A 20,183-nucleotide genomic window follows, 5' to 3' on the forward strand; every position below is an offset into this window, starting at 1 on the left:
AGAAAACGAATTAAAGAAACTGTCATGCATAAAACAAAAATATGCATGACTGTGTTAATTTGCCTCCGCTGCATTTCTGTGGATTGTCTCATTGGCAATCATACCACATCTCCTTAACTTTTTTAGGTTACGTTTAGGATTTTCCGTTACTAATCTTCAAATACAAAAAAACATTTTTACCGGTGTTCACAACATTTCAAGGTTAAATTTATGGCATACATTCTGGTGTGTATACAATTAACGTACGTCCTTGCATTTAACTATCAATATATATTTATATAAACTAACATTCATTAAAAAATAAACAACATATATAAAAAGAAGAATAATTTATTAGTTTTTAACAAAACAAGAAAAGAAATAAAGAATTAACACAAGATTTAATCTTTTTTTTTTTAATTAATCAAAATATACTTCAAATTCTAATAATAAAATACATATATACATGTATTAATCTAAAATGCATTATCGAGTAGAAGGGGCGCAACTCGTGGTATCAAACCGGTATACTGAACGGATCAAAACAGGGTCTGAAAATTTTGAACGTTCTTTTGTATCCATGGTCTGTTTTGGTCTGACACGGTCTTAACGGGTCTAAACAACCCGCTAGACGATTCAGTCTTTTCCGTCTTGACACGCCTTAACGAACTGATTTACCTGATGAGGCTATCGATCTGAACGGCGACTTAACTATCTGAAATATCTTGACGATTTTTTCTAGCGGTAAATCCAGTCAATCAAGATGTGATCAGACCAAAATGACCGTTTCAGACTGAAATCGTGCTACTAGTGTAAGGAACTTTCTGTTTAAATTATCCTCCCTACCTGGATTCTTCAGTCATGATTGTTGAAAACGTTTTATATTGTCACTTTTGTTTGACTTTACCCTTTAGAAACTAGAATTTTTGATATTCATTTTCACTATTAAAAAAAAAAATAAGGGAGAGTATTTCTTTTTTGTGATATAAACATATTTTTCTCTTTCAATTAGAAGACAATTTCAAATAGAATAATAAGACTTCTGTTTTTTTTATTTGAAAACAAAAACAATCAAGTTTGCAAGTTTAAAATTAAGTGTGACAATATTCTCGATATAACACTGACTGTACTAGCCCCATGACTTTATAACTGTCTTTATGATTTAAAAATTAGTTTATGGAATACTTCACTGCTGATTCCATCATGGAAATACAGTTCATGTTCTACAGCTGTTTGAATCCCATATTGTCTACTGTCAATTTTGCTTTTTTCCATCCTAATGTGTTTTGTTTCAGAGAATGTTTCAATTAGAAAAAACATTATAGATTTTGCTTACAGTGGCTTTTATTGTCTAATGAATGTTTTATTTATTTGCCGCTTTTTATTGTTATTATGATGCTTTTAACACTTCTGACATTGACTTATACTTATATAAACACTACTCCACTTAGTAATTAAACTGAACTAATTTATCATATGTTTCCCGCCACATATAGGTCATCAGTAGTAATGACACTAGATTTATAGAAGACAGGACGACAGTGAAATTAGAAAAAAAAATCATAAAACGACATGGCTTAGATATCGTTAAAAAATAATATGGAAATAATTAAGTACGATGAACATTTGAACTTATCGAATATAGTTGAATGTATGTTTATGCGTGCATTTAATGAATTAAAGTCATTTTGTACCCTAACAATTTCATACCCCTATTTCGTACCTTGGTAAAAACCATTTCGTACCCTGACCATTTAGTACCTTGACCATTTCGTACCTCGTGGAATATATACTGTGACAATTGTGACAGATAGCAGTGCCTAAAATTTTCATTGATATTGTCTACATACTTTTGTCTATATTTCTGCCAACTGTATTTTGTATTATTGTATATTAGCAGTAAATGCGTGTTTATTATTTCATGATTACCTACATATTGTATAATCATTTTAATATTGTATGATCCAGAATGACAGAAAGATATTTGCATAATAAGGAAGTTTCCTTATTTGGCCATAGATTTTACCCGTATTTGGGATTTCGAAATAACAACACTTTCGTAAGATTTATAGTATTTTACTCAGTTCCAGCTTGTCCCTACCGCCGGCTAGCAGCTTAATTTACGGTCTGATTTATTTTTAAGGTACAGTTTTTCTACAGCTAAAGTTTTCAGTTCCTGAATATTGCATCATATGCAATACAAATATTTATGCAGTTCATCTAATTGTTCCAGTTTCCAGTTTTGAATGGAGGCAGAAATTTCATTTTTTTTAGATATCCATTTGACGTGACTCTGTGCTTATGTATACCATCATACTTTGAACGACAAAATAATTTTATTTATTAATATTACTTTTACTTATGTATCTTGTCATACTTTGAATGACAAAACTATTTTATTTATTAATACTAATTTTACTGTTAAGTCTGATTTTGTGATATACATTTGACGTGACTCTGTACTTATGTATCCCGTCATACTTTGAACCACACAATTATTTTATTTATTATTATTACTTTTACTGTTAAGTCTGTTTTTTGTTATATTTCGATTTTAAGGGCTTGACCGTTAAATCGCGTTATCAGAGGAAGGCAAGACTTGCGACAGTTCATGCACAGGTCAATGTAACGCGCATGTCTTAATTCGATTACACGGCATATCAATTTTAAAAGATAAAGCACTCCTCACAATATTTTGAATGCATGGTCTGCTAGGAAGTAACTGAATTTATCTAAGGTCAGAATGTTGAGTTTATTGTACGCATAATTAATGTAAACCCACCCATCCCTCCTCTTTTATTTTTTCGATACTGCTGTTTGATGTCTTATTTTACAGATTTCTGCTTGTTTTTAAACTCAACATAGAACTCCTGTCACGGCTTCTGGATTTACAACTCTTCACCAGTCTATAAACACAATTAACCACAGTATGACGTCCATCTGATGAGTGATAACGGATTAACAGTCATAGTGTACCGATAAATAATGTTATGACAGTCTTTTAGCAGAGTTCATCACTAGGTCGGACTTTATAGGCTGCACCAGTACCGATGAACTTGATTTATCACTGTATTATTATTTAATTTAGAACATTAATCCATGTAATCTTCATTTCCACCTCAAACGTCGTTTCCCATGTTGATTTTTGACATCGGTTGCCAGGGTTCAAGTCAGCACCCCATTATTTCAAAATTTAATTTCATTTTAGTTTTTATTTGAATTTTGAATTTTATTTATCTATTTTATTTGCATCTAATTTACGGTTGCCCAAAGACCCTTTTGTGGGTTGGTAACCGACAGAAGCCATGATCTTACTTCGCCAATAAAATATATTTTGATTTTAATAACGTCTTCTCTCTTATAACTACTTTATGTGACTCTGTATTTATGTATCCCGTCATACTTTGAAAGGCAAAACTATTTTATGTCTACCCGTGCGAATTTCAAACGCGCAATTTTACACCAGTATTTTAAAACCTTCCATCCTTTATGGGTGGATTTTACATAGATAAATAAAATTGTATAATATAAGCAAATGAGGATGTTAAATTTGATGTATGCCTTTTTGATCTTCTTCGTTACATTTGTTGTTTTTAAGTGATTAAGATGATAACACAATGTTGACTGCTGTACCCCTATTTTTGACATTTTTACCTATTGTGTCTGTTTGTTTTGTTCACGCATCGTTGACAAGATAATGGAATTTGATGAGACTATCATACAAGTGAGAGGTTTAGGTAGCTATAAAACCAAGTACCTGTACCAAGTAAGGAATATGACAGTTGTTATCCATTCGTTTGATGTGTTTAAACTTTTGATTTTGCCATTTGATTTGGGACATTCCTTTTTTGAATTTTCCTCGGAGTTCAGTATTTTTGTGTTTTTACTTTTTTTTCATAGTTTTCTTGTTTTCTTAAATATAAGTTTCGAGAATAAAGTTTAATAATTAACTTTAACTTTGAATAGGAGAAAGGTGCGTAAAGTCGGCAAAAGTGTCCGTTTGTTTCAAACATTGTGGTTGCTGGTAATATATTTTTATAATATAGAAGGGTTACGAAAATTGTGACTTATTAAGTTGTGTAGTATTTACATGTATTTATATGGAGAGTTGCTGATAGAATCTGTGTTCCGTGAATGTTGATTCAGTTTTGGTGTACCTATTTTAAAGTATTATCTGTTCTTCTAATCTATACATTGTTCATTGTTGAATGCTGCTTTAAGAGATTTATATCTGTTAATTCGTGTTCCAGTTGTTATTAATATTACATGTATGTCTGGTGAATAAAAGTTGTTATACACTTGAAGCGATTTTGTGTTTAAATTCAGAACAACTTAAATTCTAATGTGATACTTTATTGTATTATATATACTAGACAATAACAGTGCATTGACTTGACATATCAACAATATAAGGATGAGGCTTAGAAACCCGTTTCGGGCCGAATCCTTATATCGTTGATTTGTCAAGTCAATGCACTATTATTGTCTTTATACTGAAATCTAAAAAAAAAACCTTTTCAGCTGTTGTTTAGTTAGTTAATGATATTTATCTTAATTAAATATTGGGAAAAATCCCCCTTTAAAAAGGCCTCATATCATACAGGCGGAGAAATATACAGCACGATGAAATGTACATAACCTGTATGGTTAACCAATTCGTTTGAGTATAGACTAAAATATCAACAATAAAGATAAAAAAAAAAGTGATTTATAGGTTGTATACAAAACGTTTTAACAAGAGAAATATGTTTTTCCAAAAATTGTAAAAAATACCAAGTATGTGTCGTTAAACGCATCGTTGGTTACATTGGAAACAAGAACAGGTATTACATATAATTTCGGCAACTTCTATATTTAGATATGACATAGAAATATACAGTCAACACATTCATAAATTTATAAGATTTTAAAAAGACAAACTTTCAATATGCTGAAAATGTAACCGTGCAACCAAAAATCTGCAGTACTTAGATTTCAGGTACAAATAAAGTACTGTAAAATACAGGTACCTAAATATTACTATAACTTTAAAGTAACAAAATAGTACTGAATGTTAAAAGGAGATTTCCAGTACTACAGATTTTTGGTACAGAAATAGTAAAAGTAGTTGTGTATGCAGTAGCAGTAGTAGTAATTATTTTGAGCATTCATATTTCCTTTTCAATTCTTTTGGTTCGTTGTTGATGTCTGTTTGGTCTGGTGGTTGGTTTGGTTGGTTTGGTTGGTTAGAAAGGTTCTCACCGGTTTGCGTACACGTTACAATACATTGTAGGTTTGTACGTATGTACCATTTCATACTTGTGGAAGATTTGTATGTATTTCACTTTGAACATCGTGAAAGATTTATATGTGTTTATTTTCTACGTTAAAATAGTCTCATTGACCTTTTCCTGTAAGGCGGTAGAGGTCACGTGAAATGCCAAAAATTTAAAATTAAAGTACCTATTAAATATTTGATAGGAAAAAAGTCAATACACGATTTTTTTTTTTAAATATGTGGAACTTTTTTATTTCAAGTAGTATCCAGCGCTTTAGTAACAGACAAATTTCTGCCGATAACATTGATTTAAAATTTGGAACTAAAAGCTCGCGCCGTACTGGAGTTATTTTGAAAATTGAAAAATTAATAAAGGATCAATCCTGCAAACAACCATAATGTGATAAAAACTATTACAATCAAACCAAGCATGGGTCTTTGTAACATTTCTACGTCTGGATGCAATTTATTTATGTTACATTAAAAAAATCATCAAATAATAATATATATATCTAAAAATAATAATTACAACTTCCACAAATATATGATACGAAATGGTAAACATGTATATAGTGGTAGATGAATTTGCCCATATGATACGAAATGGTTTTTATCGTTAGTACGAAATGGTTAATGTTGGGTAATTTTGGATACGAAATGGCAGAGGTACGAAAATCCATCTTGAAAAGTAACTTCCCGAATATCAAAATGTTAATTATTCACCATAGAAATAAATGTGGATGTCTTTCACCTCATCAAATGGTACCCTTGGTTAGATTGCTATCATGTAAGGAACTAACCTCTATCAAGTAAATCATGATAGGAAATACAAGCTTAAAGTATCGTATCAACTGGGACATTAATACTCTTTATGCAGGGCAGGATTAAAACGATCTATCACTATTTAATTGTATAAACACCAGTTATGTATGAAATAAAATTGAGAAAGGAAATTATGTCTGAAGTTTGCATACATCAACGCAATAAAAAATCCCAGTTAGAAACAAAGTAGTATGTCATAAAAAAAAAACATGCAAAATCCTCACTTTCTGTTAAACATTATGTCTTGTGCATTCAATATTGATAAGCGATTACTGTTTATGCTAGTTTTATAATTGAAATATAAAGATATAAGCTGATTTTTTCATGCAGGAGACAGAATGAGACCATGCATAAATGGCAAATGTGTAGGATGTTCTGTATAAAAATTAATTTTACAGAGTCATCTTAATTTTGAAGGTTATCTGCGATGCATTATGATTCGATTCTCCATAAAATGAGAAAGAGAGGTGAATGACATGAAAGAGATATTCCAACTCCTATGTTGAAGTAAACAGGACAATAGTGTTGCATAAAAAAACAGTAAACAAAACACAGTATAGGAATCTAAAGAATTAGTAGCACGAACCCAACCAAAAACAAGATGTGATTACAGATGCTCCGATAGGGTAAACAGAACCGGCTCGACGTGTGGCACCTGTTTTGTTTCTTTTCTCATGTAAGAGCAAACCGGTCGATATGTGATATTTAAAGAAGTTAGGATGATATGTAAGTTACGACAGTTGGAACATATAAGCCGTCATCTGTGAAATAGATATTTTATAAAATTCAACCAACGCATTATGGTTTCTGTAAAATTTTCGAAAGATTTATTCAATTGTGTCACTTGGAACTCTTGGTTTAAAAGTCTTTTTGTGAGCAGCAAATGCTAGCATTTTATTTGGGATATTAAATTTCGGAATACAAAGGAGTTGCATTCTATTCCTTTACAATCAAAGTAATGGTAGGGTCCTCGGTGTCCGAGTTGTCTAAATAGTTACTACTGTCATCACTAGCCAGGCAAACACTGGGGTTGAGAGTTCGAATCCCGCACGTGTGTGTGAACTTGACTCCAATTTCAATTGATAGGGGATGTTAGTTTCCTTGTCGGAAGTCGATGGTTTTCTCCGGACATTCCACCCTCCTCCACGAAAAAAACATGGCCACTACGAAATAGCTCAAAAGTGGCGATTAACACTAACAATCAATCAATCAATCAATCAAACAAAGCAATCGAAAAAAAGAACAAAATGTACCTAAAGTAGATTCGTGTACAAAAACAAGTGTTTATTATATGCTTCATACTAATTGATATTTTATAGTGCTTATATTTGATACAAAGATATAAGAAGGTGTGGTTTGAGTACCAATGAGACAACTCTCCATTCAAGTCACAATTTGTAACAGTAACGTTAATGCCATTGTGTTTTCATATACAATAAGTACTATTACTTGATACTTGGATTTCCACGTATGATATTGTTCAAATCATTTCCGGGACAACCTCCATCTAAGGCAAACTTATCAGTCTGTGTATTTTATTTAATAGACATAAGCTAATTCATCTTGGGAATAAGTTTGAACAATCATTTCTTGAACTTTTTCGAAAATAAGTATCTCTTCAGCAATGCATCTATCATTTTACCGAATGTTTTTAGAACAAATATTCAACAATAGTTTCGTGACGTTGCTTATGATGACCATTGTAGAAACAATTTATAGAAGCTTACTCTATATTTTACCGCTTGTTATGATAATTTGCTTTTCAAATAAATGTCGTGATGAAAATCATAACATGATTTCAGTTGATGATTGTTATTGGTTAGTTATTTTTTATAAAAGTACTTATATCATTTTACTGATTGTATTAGTTACATGGTGTTTTAGTGACCTAATACGATGTGTGTGGGGTCAGTAAATTCCATATGGGATTTCGCATATGGAATTTACTGACCCTATATATATCGTATTCGAACACTAGCACACCGTGAACGAATTTATCTTACCGACTATCTTTACATGTGGTATTTTGACTAGCGGTATATAAAAGTGAGCAAGTCTTTAATACTTAGTAATAAGTTCCTACTTCTATTTGTCTATACAGAAAACAAATGCCAACAGTAACAATTTCTTAGCGTTAAATTCATTTTATGAATTTATTTCAATCGTTCATTACATGTATCAATTTTTTCGTCTGTTGAATCCATTCAGATTTTTTTTTTTAACGGGAAGTAACTCCGTTATGCCAACAATAACACCTTGTTAGCTTTAATTTATGTTTTATGAACTTATTTCAACCTTTCATCCTCAATTTCGTCGTCTGTTGAATCCTTTCAGATTATTTCTCAACACCGTGTTGTTTTTATAAAGGGTTGTGGCATCTTTTTTTTAAGGGGAGTTACCCCATATGGTAACTAACCAAGTTTGGTAACTAATCCTATATTTTTTAAAACACCCTATATCAAATATACATAGTCATCACGTGTAGTCCTTTAACCAATCATATCTCTATAAATGTATAGGAGGTAAGATAATAGTACATACATCTATCTTTTACTTATCTTTAAATCGATACAGATAGACAAGAGTTCATAAAATGGCGCAATGATACAGTTTGCGTTGAAGAGGTAATGCCACAGTTTGCGTTGATATATTTTGGTGCTAATAATGACGTTCTTGTCACGAAAGTTTCATCAAAAGTTTGAATTACTATCGTTACAACAAAAATCAAATGAAAAGACCACCACCTAAAGTATCGGATAAAGGTTAAATTGGCAGGATGAAATCATGAAATGGTGAGTGTGTAGCAGAGGTTTTATTCATGATTTATGTTTAGTTTTTTTAAACACCAACGAAGTAAATGTTCGAATTATTCCTTATCTAAAACATACAACAACAAGAGGCGAAAGATAGGAAATTACCAGTGCGAAAAATTAGATTTGACGAAATAATAAAATACACTGATGACAAATATGGCCAGCCGAGATCATATCTTTATCGATTGTTGATGTGGTTTTGTCCTCAATATTGTTGAAATGTTTGCTACTGTACGCTGAGCAAACATCAACCAATCATTTATGTACTATCTTACTGTGGATGTAAATAAAGGCAACAGTGGTAAACCGGTGTTACAAACTAAAATCGAGGGGATACATCAACTATAAAAGGAAAACAAAGAAACAACAGGAATGCTAAAATGACACAAAAAGAAATGCCAACATGCAGACAACTTTGGATGTAAAAGAGGGACGAAAGATATCAGAGGGAGAGTCAAACTCACAGATAGAAAATAAACTGACAACGCCATAGCTAAAAATAAAAAGACAAACAGACAAATAATAGTACATAAGACCCAACATAGAAAACTAAAGACTTAGCAACACGAACACCACCAAAAACTTGGGGTGATCTCATGTGCTCCGGAAGGGTAAGCTGATCCTGCTCTACATGTAGTACCCGTCGTGTTGCTTATGTTACAAAGCTGGTAAATAGCCTACTTCGTGAAAAGGGAAAGGGCATTGTAGTTACGACATAAGGAACATATCCGATATCATCTGTGAAACGGTTATATTCCATAACGGTCAACCAACTTGTGATGGCGTCTGTAAAATTTACGAAGGGATAATTTCAACTTTTTGAACCCCATTTTGAACTATTGGCTTAATAGCTTCTTAGTAAGTAGCTTCCTTGTAAATTATGTTTAAAACTCTTTTCCGAAAATTTCATATTTGAAAAATAAAAATAATAAACCAATAAAAAGTCAAAACAGGACCAGGACCTCAGTCTAATAAGTTCAATTTACATCTGTTGAGAAAGTTGATTCTGCAATTCATATATAGTTGAGGTAACCTGTTACGACATTATTAGGATATTTAAAACAAATGCCGTATTTATAACCGTGTCTTTGACGTGTATTACCGAAGAAGCCGGCACCGGTGTATATGTAGATTGTATATCAGAGGGACTAAAGATACCAAAGGGACAGTAAAACTCATAGAAGAAAATAAACTGACAACTCCATGGCTTAAAAAAGACAAACAGACAAATTATAGTACAGAAAACACAACATAGCAAACTTCACTAAACACACTAAATTATTTTTTGAATAAACTCCTGTCGTAGCTGACTATGCGGTATGGGTTATGCTCATTGTTAAAGGTCGAACGAATACCTATAATTGTTAACCTCTGTGCCATTAAGACTGTGGTAGGGAGTTGTCTCATTGGATATCGTACCACATCTTTTGTCTTATTTTCATATTCATCAAACATGTTCCTATAATAAATATACGATTGGAATACACAAACAGATCGTGCACAAAGAACACTCAAAACCGACCGTTGAATGTAACTTAAAGCATGTGAATGTTGCCATGTATTTAATCGAAGTAAATTTTGTTTAAACTATGTACTTCTTAAACGTATATAACGTAGATTCATACTATAGTAAACATCATATTCATAAAACAAGATAAAACTCGACCAGAGAGTATGTAATCTATACATTTATTTGTTAAAAGTATAACCAATTGCGTTATGTTTATACTCTCCGAATCATCATTGACGTAGTCTTCATTGACTGTGTTCCTTTCCAATGACTCCATCGCATTCCTTTGTAATCCTTTTTATTTCCTAGATACAGTCCGTTTAGATTAGCGTCATGACAGTCTTTATACCACCAAGCCCCTTTGTACACTTCAGCACAATCACTGCTATGGCTGTCATTATCCTTATCTTTTGTAGAGAAAGCTTGTTTGGTATGCCTCTTTAAAGAATCACCTTATATCATATAAAAATAAAAATGTATTGACAATGATGTAAATAACAACAACTAGTTTTTTTAACTCATTTTTCATTCTGCAATTTTGGCTATCTCTACCAATTCAAAGCTATTTTTTTAATCTATAAGTCATTTTTTTATAAATTTCCAGATCTTAAAAAGCAATGCTTGCAAATATACATTATTATGTATTGTCTTTCTAGTTACACATACAAAGTACTTAAATTTGAATAATTAAAACGTTAAAACAATAGAACATAGTTAAATATATCATATTTGTTCTTTGTTTTATTGTTTTATTTATACCACTGTGTATCATCGTCACCGAAAATAGGGTACTAACAAAGCGGAGAAAAATAGATATGGAAAAAAGTAAACAAGTTAGGAATTCATTCAAGATAAAGCATTTTCACTCATTTGATGAGGGTGCCGCTTAAGAAATGATTTTCTGATATATAATTCTTTAAATTATTAGGACGATAAGTACAAAATTAAGACAAGATTTTGTGTTATACTCCAAAACACGCCACTTATTACGGGAAAATTTTGAGGTCGATCGTCTTCTGTCGCCCCATTTTGATGATATTGAATTGTTTTTATTATTTTTCCAGACACGTTTTTAAATAATTATAGTGTGGCATCATATTTACTGAAATTTGTTGTCAAAAAGATGTTTTTTAAAGAATACTGACCATAAAAAATAAAGTCTATAGTACGGCAACTTGCTTGTGTTGACAAATTTACTGTATGGCAACTCGCTAATTTAAAAATATTTATTTGCCGTCCTTTCAAAGAAAATAAAGTATTGAATTCAAATATCTAATTATGCATTTGATAAAAATACCATTCGCTTGACAGCATTGACACATGTTCCGGACCATAGGAGTATTTGGACCATACGCGAATGGTGATGACCATATGCGTATACTCAATGAAAACAAAGTCTTTCTTAACTTTTCTTTTTACAAATGAATCACTTCAGAAATTAAAAAAATAAACAATATGTTTAACCCAGCACATACTTTATGTGTCTGTCCGAAGTCTCGAACCTTTAGTTCGGTGGTTGTCGTTGATTCATCTTTATCATATTTGTTGTTTTTGTTATGGGTAATGTCGTTTGTTTTCTTATTGAATCCTTCCACATTTTTCATTTTTGGGCTTTTTAAAGCTGACTATGGGATACACGTTTTCGTTGTTGAAGACCGTACGATAGCATATAATTCCTTAAATACACTTTATTTGATCCTGATGGATAGTTATCTTATTTGCTATCATACCACATCTCCACTGTTTATATTTTTTTTTTAAAACGGCACCAACAAAAGATGAATGGTCGTTTTTTTATTGAACTTACAAAATTTCACTCTGACAAATAACAGTCGTTAGTAGTAAAACTATATATGAATGTATTAAGAATAATATGGTTGAAAAAAACGTTTTGTACAAAATCGAATAGCGGTACGGAACGACGACTTCTGAACGGTATTAACGGCATAGCTATATTTTATAATATTTGATATGCAGTTTATTTTGTATATTTGTAAGCCTGTACAGCTTCGATATCGACAAAATATCGTCACTTGATATTATCTAAACAGTGATTAATTTCATCTTTAAATTTCAATATATTGCAACACGCCGTACAACGTCCTGCAATTCGCCGTACAATAAACAAACAATGTTTTTGTCCATACTCTTTCACTCTTTTTGACAACAAATTTGTAAATATGAGGCCACACTATAATAATCTAAAAACGTGTTTGGAAAAATAATGAAAAACAGTTCAATATCTTGACAATGGGGCGACAGAAGACGATTGACCTCGAAATTTTTCTGTACTAAGTGGCAAGTTTTGGAGTATAACACAAAATCTTGTCTTAATTTTGTACTTATCGGCCTAATAATTTAAAGAATTATATATCAGAAAATCATTTCTTAAGCGGCAGCCTCATCAAATGAGTGGAAATGCTTTCGAATGAAGGAGTTTTTACCTTGTTTACTTTTTTTGTCTATTTCTCTCCGCTTCGTTAGTGCCCAATTTCCGGTTGCGATGATACACAGTGTATACATAATGCAGTTAGTTTTCTTATTTGAATTGTTTAAATCTTTTATATCGGGAGCTTTTATCATGTTTATAACTTGCAATATTCAAAGTTAATCCCGGTTCCAATGATAATTTACTTATAGATCTCCAAATATTAAGTGGTTTCTTAATTCTTTTATATAAAATAATGAGATATTTTTCGACTTCCGGTAGAATATGACATAATTTTACTGTTTAGCTTGATTTTAACTTCAGTAGGTAGAAAATGACAGTTATTTTAATTCAATCCGTTGGTTGATATTGATTTTACTTTACCCTTTTTGAATCTACTGGGGAGTTTTTTGGGGGTTTTTTTTTGTCTTCCCATTGTAGTTTAAAAAGTAATGATTTTTGTCATTATGGACTATATCGGAATTAATCAATTAATAAAAAAAAGTGTAATAATAGAAAGACTATTATTTCATTGTAACTTTACCAAAAGATCAAACGAAATACATTAATACATAACGTCTTTAATGCGAAATGATTGAGTGAACTTAAGAATTACAGCATGGAAAAAATGTTTAAGGATAAAAAATAAATTGGTGTCCCTAACTGAGGAGAATTCTGAGCAATATCGTATGTTGAGACATGCTTAACACTTCCTTTTAGGAATTAGACATATCCGAAGATAGTAAAAAGACCTGTCTAAGTCGTAAGAAACTGTCAATAAACAGTGGCTTGATAACAATGTTAAATGTAACGAATAACCCATTACTTGTTCACATTGCAACAATAGCTAAACTGTTGAAATAAAGACTAATATTTAATTTCAGAACCATTTAATTCTGAAATAAAAACTATAAACATTTTTTTAATTTCTACCATTGATGAAAAACAGGATAGTTCAGCAAAACCTCATTTATAAAATGGGAGTATTACCTGCCGTTCCACTATAACCATTCACTGTAAGTCTGTAATAAGATGACTTGTCGCCAATGTAAAAAGTAGAATATTTCGCGTAGGCTTTATCGCCATTGAAGTCCTCCAGATCAACTCTGAGCTCATAATGTCCTTTAGATGTTAGTCTGTACAGCTTATCATTGCCTTTTAAATACAAAAAAAAATTAAAAAAATATAGAGATGAATATGTATATTTTCATTATCACCAGTTTACATTCGAATCTACATTTCTGATAGCAGCCCTCATACATATTTAAAAACAGATACATGGAAAATACGGTTATGTCAAACATGACAGCTACAATAGGAATAATTACAGCTATATGAAGTAGCTGGTACACGTTCAAAGTTGAAACGAATGTTTTCTTTCTGTTGAATTCAGGAACCTTGAAAAATTTGTTGATATTCTTATTTTTTCAATCCACAATTTCGATAGATTTCATATAGAGCATGTGGAGGTTCATGCATAATTTAAAAGAAAATATCAAAGTAAAAAAAACTAAAGATAATAAATTGCTCGAGGGACATGTATCTTCTGAATACTCGGTAAAAGTGGGGAAACGTGCTTCCTGTTATCCTCAACGTTATTTTAAGAAAACACTAACCTAACCAGAATTCCGTATTCAGATTACCAAATCCGTTTACATATTCCTCCCATCCTCGGTAGAAATCCACTTTACCGTTTTGTCTATGCTGAAAAACCTAGAATAAAAATATGAATGTACAATGTACATAAAACGTAAAATAATTTGCAGTATATAATTTTAATTAGAATTTAACTGAATGAACCAATTACATGTAGTATAAATATAAGATGTGCGCATATAAACATATGATGTAAGAAATAAACAGCCTTAAATAGTCATAAAAATATGTCTATTTTAAAAGTTTTAAAAATTTACTAAGATGTCTGCCAATCATTTTACAGTATCAATTACTATTATCTTACAGTAACGAATATAATTCGTCATTCACTTGCTTTCTTTACTATTTCCTAAATAGATTTTAAAATATGATTACCGTCCATCCTCCTCCATCCGTCTTCATATCACAGTACGTCTTGAATCCAGCGCCACCTGCCGGGTAGATTTTGTAGACTCCACTTCTGTAATGTTTGCGGTCTAAATCGGAGCAGTCATTAACCCTTTTCTCTGAAATAGTTAAGAAACTATTTAAGAGTATAGGTTCTTCGGTTTAAAGAATACTAATATGATAAAATCCACCCAATCGCAACACTATTAGCATTTTTCGAGAAAAAGAATTTGGCCTAAAAATATTTTCGGAACGAATCCTTATAAGAATAAAATTTGAAAAAAATGAATATTTTACCATAGTTATTTTTTAGCCCAAACAATAACATGAATAAAGCGACACGATGTTTTTCTCTTGGTCATTTTACACTTGGTCAACCTTGCCTTTCAATTCTGCACGGAAAGCTATTTTTCAAGTTGAAATCTATAAATGACTTTTCAGTTCATTTAGGGGGAATGATAGTATTATACTTTTCCATTGGTACATAGAAGGGTTAAACAACGTGTTATGTTTTGATAAATATTGGGTAGACACTCTTAACAATCTTTTAGGATTTTACTTACTATTGATAATGAGAAGTATATTATCTTCATTCAGTGCTCATGATATTATTAATCCATTCTAACTAAAAATGCTATATTGTAAATGGACATTGAAGATTTTTATTCAGATACATCGTAATTAGGTGTACAAAATAAGAGCGGAAGATAACTTTTTTATATTACATGTAAGGGCATTAGCTTAGACAAAGCATCTATATATATACATGCCGCTATGTTTTAAGTGATAAAGTTTGATGCAAAAGTGTGTTACCTGAAGGCAGTAAAGATCTGTGGTTACCAGTTGCCAAGATGCTAAGTACTCTTTCAGCCGTTTTACCATAAAAGCACACACCTTAAACACATTATTCAATTCAGTTTTAATAATGTTAAAAATGAAGAAAAAAAGAAAAAAAAGTGGAAAGATAAATAATTCAAGTAGTAAATTAAACAGTCAATGTAAGATGTTTATAAAATCAAAAACACTTATTTTGCTGTACTATAATTACCAGAATCAGAAGCTGATGTGAGAAGATTTCTGTCGCCATTTGTAACGGTTGTTACTACTACCAATACAAAAATAGACAATACTATGTACGGTGCATGTATGCTAGATAGATACATTTTGATTGTATTTGGTATAAAATTGAAACTAATAAACTATTTATACTTATTACCTTAATAACAGTTGCGTGACTTATTATGGTAACAGATTGGAGTGTTTCACATTTCTAAGAACAGTATTAGGTTTTTTTAACGAATTTCCATTACTTCCTTGTCTGTTATTTTGAATGAATTAATTTATCGTATATTGTGCTCATCCGTTGATCTGACAATTAGAATAAATGCTGGCATCTACCTTCAATTACAAGTAACCTTTATGGTGAAACTTCTTTCAACTTGTTATCTATAAAGAAAAAATCTTGCAATTTCTTACCAACAATTGTAGATATCATGCTTATCATCCTCAGTTAGTTTTATGAAGAACTGTATTGTTTTGTTCATGTTAATGTCATTCTAATGGAAGTGGGCTACGTTGTGTAATTGTTTTTATTGATTATTTCAATTTAACGGCATAGGTTATGATTGGTAAAGGGAATGATTTTGCACACTGTTAAATAGTCAAAACGAGGAACACCAATGGCCTGATGTATGTAAAAAACAATGGACAAAAACCTTTACTATAGGCAACGACCAACGTCAACTGACCTTAATGCTCCTGGTGTTGGAATGGAACATATATATTGTGGCAAATGTTTAGGTGGCTGGGTGTCTTAATTAAAATCCAAAGACGTTTTTAATTATTTGTCAAATCGAAGATATGATTGTGCTTTATTCGAAAATACAATAAAAAATATGGATCACCAGATTTTGTTTTCATATTACAGGTTGTGCAAAATTGTCAGATTTTGTATAGATTATGCATGGGTAATACAATTTTGTGTGATAAAATAAACTACACCATAGAATAAAAGAAGATAGCACTTATAACATGCTTTTAGATAAGAGCTTGCTTTCTGCCTATATATAAAAATATGTAAATTCACAACCCTTTCTATTATAACGTTACATTATCTGAGTAATCTCCCTTCATATCTGAGTCTCCAATTATTTGGCAAAGTTGAAAAAAACTGAATCAAACACAAACATAATGGGTTTTTTTATAGAAATTATAGCCGTAAATAGGATAAAACAAATAGCTTCTATATTTACATCAAACGTCTTACACATATATAACATACTACTTCCAAAATTTGAACATTTAATTAAAGATGTAGACCAATTGTTATCTTCTACTTCAAAATCCAAGTTTGAAGAAGACACCCGAGCCACCTTAACACGTTTTTTTATTCCTCAGCCTTCTCCCTTACATGATGGATACAAACCAATAAAGACTAATGACTCAAAAAAAATCATACTTTAGATTACACAGTTTTTAAAAGAATGTAGTTAAACGCGGATTACAACTAATAAATAAATAATGTTTCTGAGACTGAAATATCAATCGGCACGCATCTAATGGTCTATATAAACTGTATCAGAAAAATATCAAATATTGCAATGCCAAAATATAAAAATCGACATGATGATGGACTTGTTAAAAAATGTCAAATATACATATTTTGAAAAAGGGAAGGTGAACTATACTAAAGGAGCATTCATAAACATGATCTTATAACAGTAATGAATTGAACATGTAGTTCCTGCTCTATAAGTGCCACTATTGTGAGTGTAAATCCTATTCACCATGGATTTTTACTTTTTGGTCTATTTAGCCAACATCTATCTACCTTTATTCAAATTTCATTAATATATTAAGACTAAAAGACAAATCTTTGTAGCATACGAACATATAATGATAAGAAACATTCAAATTTGTTAATATAATCATGAGTTCATTCTAAAGTTTCCCAATGGTCAATGTTTTGCATCTTTTAATTAATGAGGTTCAGCAAATATGGGAGACGGCAGTACCTTAAAACAGATTTTTCTACAGAAAGTGTTATGTTACCTGGGTTGGTATGGATTCCTTTACGATTGATATCTAAACCTTTTAATGAAAGTTAGTGACTGAATTTATCGATAATACATGTATATATGGATTTGGTAGGTTCGGTTTCCTTCCCTTGAACCTTGTTCAGAACACATCAACATGTTTTGTCATTTGATTTTGCCATTTGGTTAGGGACTTTCCGGTTTGAATGTTTCTTGGAGTTCAGTATTTTTGTGAATTTACTTTTCAACTAGAAGCCTTTTTCGATATTGGGCATCCTATTAATATGGCGTGTGTGTGACTGGTTTACTCCCTGTTAGAAAAAGCTTAACATTTCCAATAAAACTTCAGCTTGCATGTATAAGAGATAAGAGATCTACAGATAAAGCCAAATTATCTAATCAAAAAGTAATTTAGTATAAGTTGAATTTCTTTTGGTAACGCAAATCCTCCCCCTATAAATTACCAGTGATACACAAATTAATATAACTAAAATCTGAATCACATAAAATTTTAAACTTTAAAACATATAAATTTTCTTCGGGCAATTGTAACACATATATAGACAATTTGGGTTTTGACCTTTTATTACTAGTAGACATAGAAAAAGGACAATCACTTACTAAGAACATGATATACATTCATTTTTCACAATTAAGACACATCAAATCAAACACTGAGTTTCATTGGTCGAATGCACTTTGCTAATAATATATTCTTATCATACAAAGTGTCCGTGTGTACTGTTTTTCTATAGCTCTGTTTGGAAGAAAGACGTTCAACAATAAATAACAAAATCAATGTATATAGAGACAATATTTATAGATCCGACTATATTGTTCAAATGTAAAGCTTTGATAAGTTTGTGACTATTGAATGATTTTAAACAAATATCTAATTTTACTTATCAGGTAAATTATGTGACAAAACATATTTTCATAATCATGCCGTCCACATCAAAAGGAGCTCAAAGAGCGTTAGTTTGTGAGTTCTGTGAAATTGAAACGAAAATAGTGGGAAAATGCATAGACTGTAGTTTACTTTTGTGTACAAAGTGTTCAGATAAACTTCATTCAAAACTGAAGCAAGCTGCATATCACAGGATAGTAAAACTGAAGGAGCTAAGTGATTATAGCCAGGAAGTACCAATAACACTGAAATCTAAATCCCCGAATTGTAAAATGCACAAATCCCAGATATACTGTTTATATTGTAAGACATGTGAAGCACTAGCCTGTCCAAGTTGCATACTGTCGTCACATCAAAATCACAATCTTGAAGAAATGAGAAAGACTATTCAAGAAAAAATAGATGACGTCAATAACATGAATAACATGAACAAAAAACTAGAAGTATCTTTAGCACAAAAAATAGGAAATGTAAAGGAGGCTAGGTGCATCAAAAAATCTAACTTCAGTGAAGTTAGGGATAAAATCAAGAAGGAAGAAGAACGATTATTAGCTTATATTAAGAATAAGACAAATATTGAGTTAAAAGCCTTGGAAAAGAAGTGGAAACTAGACGATAAAACATTGTCGAACGAGGAAAACGGTCTTAACGTACAGCTTACCGAATTACATTGTAGTTCAAGTTCTATTCAGTCAGTAATAGAAAAAGAGGATGTTGAAAATATTGTTTCCTTAATAACGACTTCTACTACGTCGACGTCACAAAAGTTATTGAGACTGAGTAAATGCTCTGAACCAGATATACAATTGTTGGGTTTTATTCCGGGAAATGTTGATTTGGCAATGTCTCCCAAACTTTTAGGTAGTTTCATAAGTAATAGGACAATTAAATATGTCATACCATCGATTGATCCTATGTGTATGGCACTTAGTAATAATGGCAATGTAACGATACGTGACGGATCACAAATTACAGAGTGTAATCCAAGAGACAACATGAACATTTTGAAAAGTATACAATGCAAATGTCGCGAATTAGGATACTCAAAGTCAAATGATATTTTTGTTTTGACTGCACATGAACTGCAGAAAATACATGCAACCGGACGATTGAAAGTATTCACGATTTTACACCGTATTTGTCAACTACATTTCATATTTCCAAGGAAAATGACCTAACAATTGCTTTGGAACAATCGATTAAAAAGTATCCTGTAAAAATAGTTGTCCTAACAATGAACGGCAAAATAAAACAAGAGTACAATTTTAGCGAACTCGTATTCATTCAGTGTAATTCTATAGTGAAAACATCCGAAGACTTATTCTGTTTAGCATCTAGAACCACGACAGACAGTTCACTACGAACGGTTAAAATGATAAATACTAACCG

The 20,183-nt window shown here is 31.3% G+C and overlaps 2 protein-coding genes across 2 annotated transcripts; one reads left to right on the forward strand and one right to left on the reverse strand.

Annotated features, from left to right (window-relative positions):
• Nucleotides 1-10,544: 10,544 nt before the first annotated feature.
• Nucleotides 10,545-16,020, reverse strand: LOC139523141 (ryncolin-2-like). Its single transcript, XM_071316944.1, has 6 exons — nt 15,901-16,020; nt 15,666-15,746; nt 14,841-14,971; nt 14,426-14,522; nt 13,800-13,964; nt 10,545-10,833 (listed from the first exon to the last, which is right to left on the reverse strand). The coding sequence occupies exons 1-6, from the start codon at nt 16,013-16,015 to the stop codon at nt 10,595-10,597; spliced, it is 828 nt and encodes a 275-aa protein (XP_071173045.1). The 5' UTR covers nt 16,016-16,020; the 3' UTR covers nt 10,545-10,594.
• Nucleotides 16,021-18,829: 2,809 nt separating this feature from the next.
• Nucleotides 18,830-19,972, forward strand: LOC139524969 (E3 ubiquitin-protein ligase TRIM45-like). The gene has a single exon (XM_071320143.1). It carries the CDS (start codon nt 18,830-18,832, stop codon nt 19,970-19,972), a length of 1,143 nt encoding a protein of 380 aa, XP_071176244.1.
• Nucleotides 19,973-20,183: the final 211 nt, after the last annotated feature.

Source organism: Mytilus edulis, chromosome 5, assembly GCF_963676685.1.
Source record: "Mytilus edulis chromosome 5, xbMytEdul2.2, whole genome shotgun sequence".
Lineage (NCBI taxonomy): Eukaryota > Metazoa > Mollusca > Bivalvia > Mytilida > Mytilidae > Mytilus > Mytilus edulis.

Coding starts and splice junctions, on each gene's coding strand:
- LOC139523141 (XM_071316944.1), bottom strand. CDS start 16,015: ATGTATCTATCTAGCATACATGCACCGTACATAGTATTGTCTATTTTT. Junction 14,523..14,840: donor CGGATGGAGGAGGATGGACG/GTAATCATATTT, acceptor TTTTTATTCTAG/GTTTTTCAGCATAGACAAAA. Junction 13,965..14,425: donor GAATACGGAATTCTGGTTAG/GTTAGTGTTTTC, acceptor TGTATTTAAAAG/GCAATGATAAGCTGTACAGA.
- LOC139524969 (XM_071320143.1), top strand. CDS start 18,830: ATGCCGTCCACATCAAAAGGAGCTCAAAGAGCGTTAGTTTGTGAGTTC.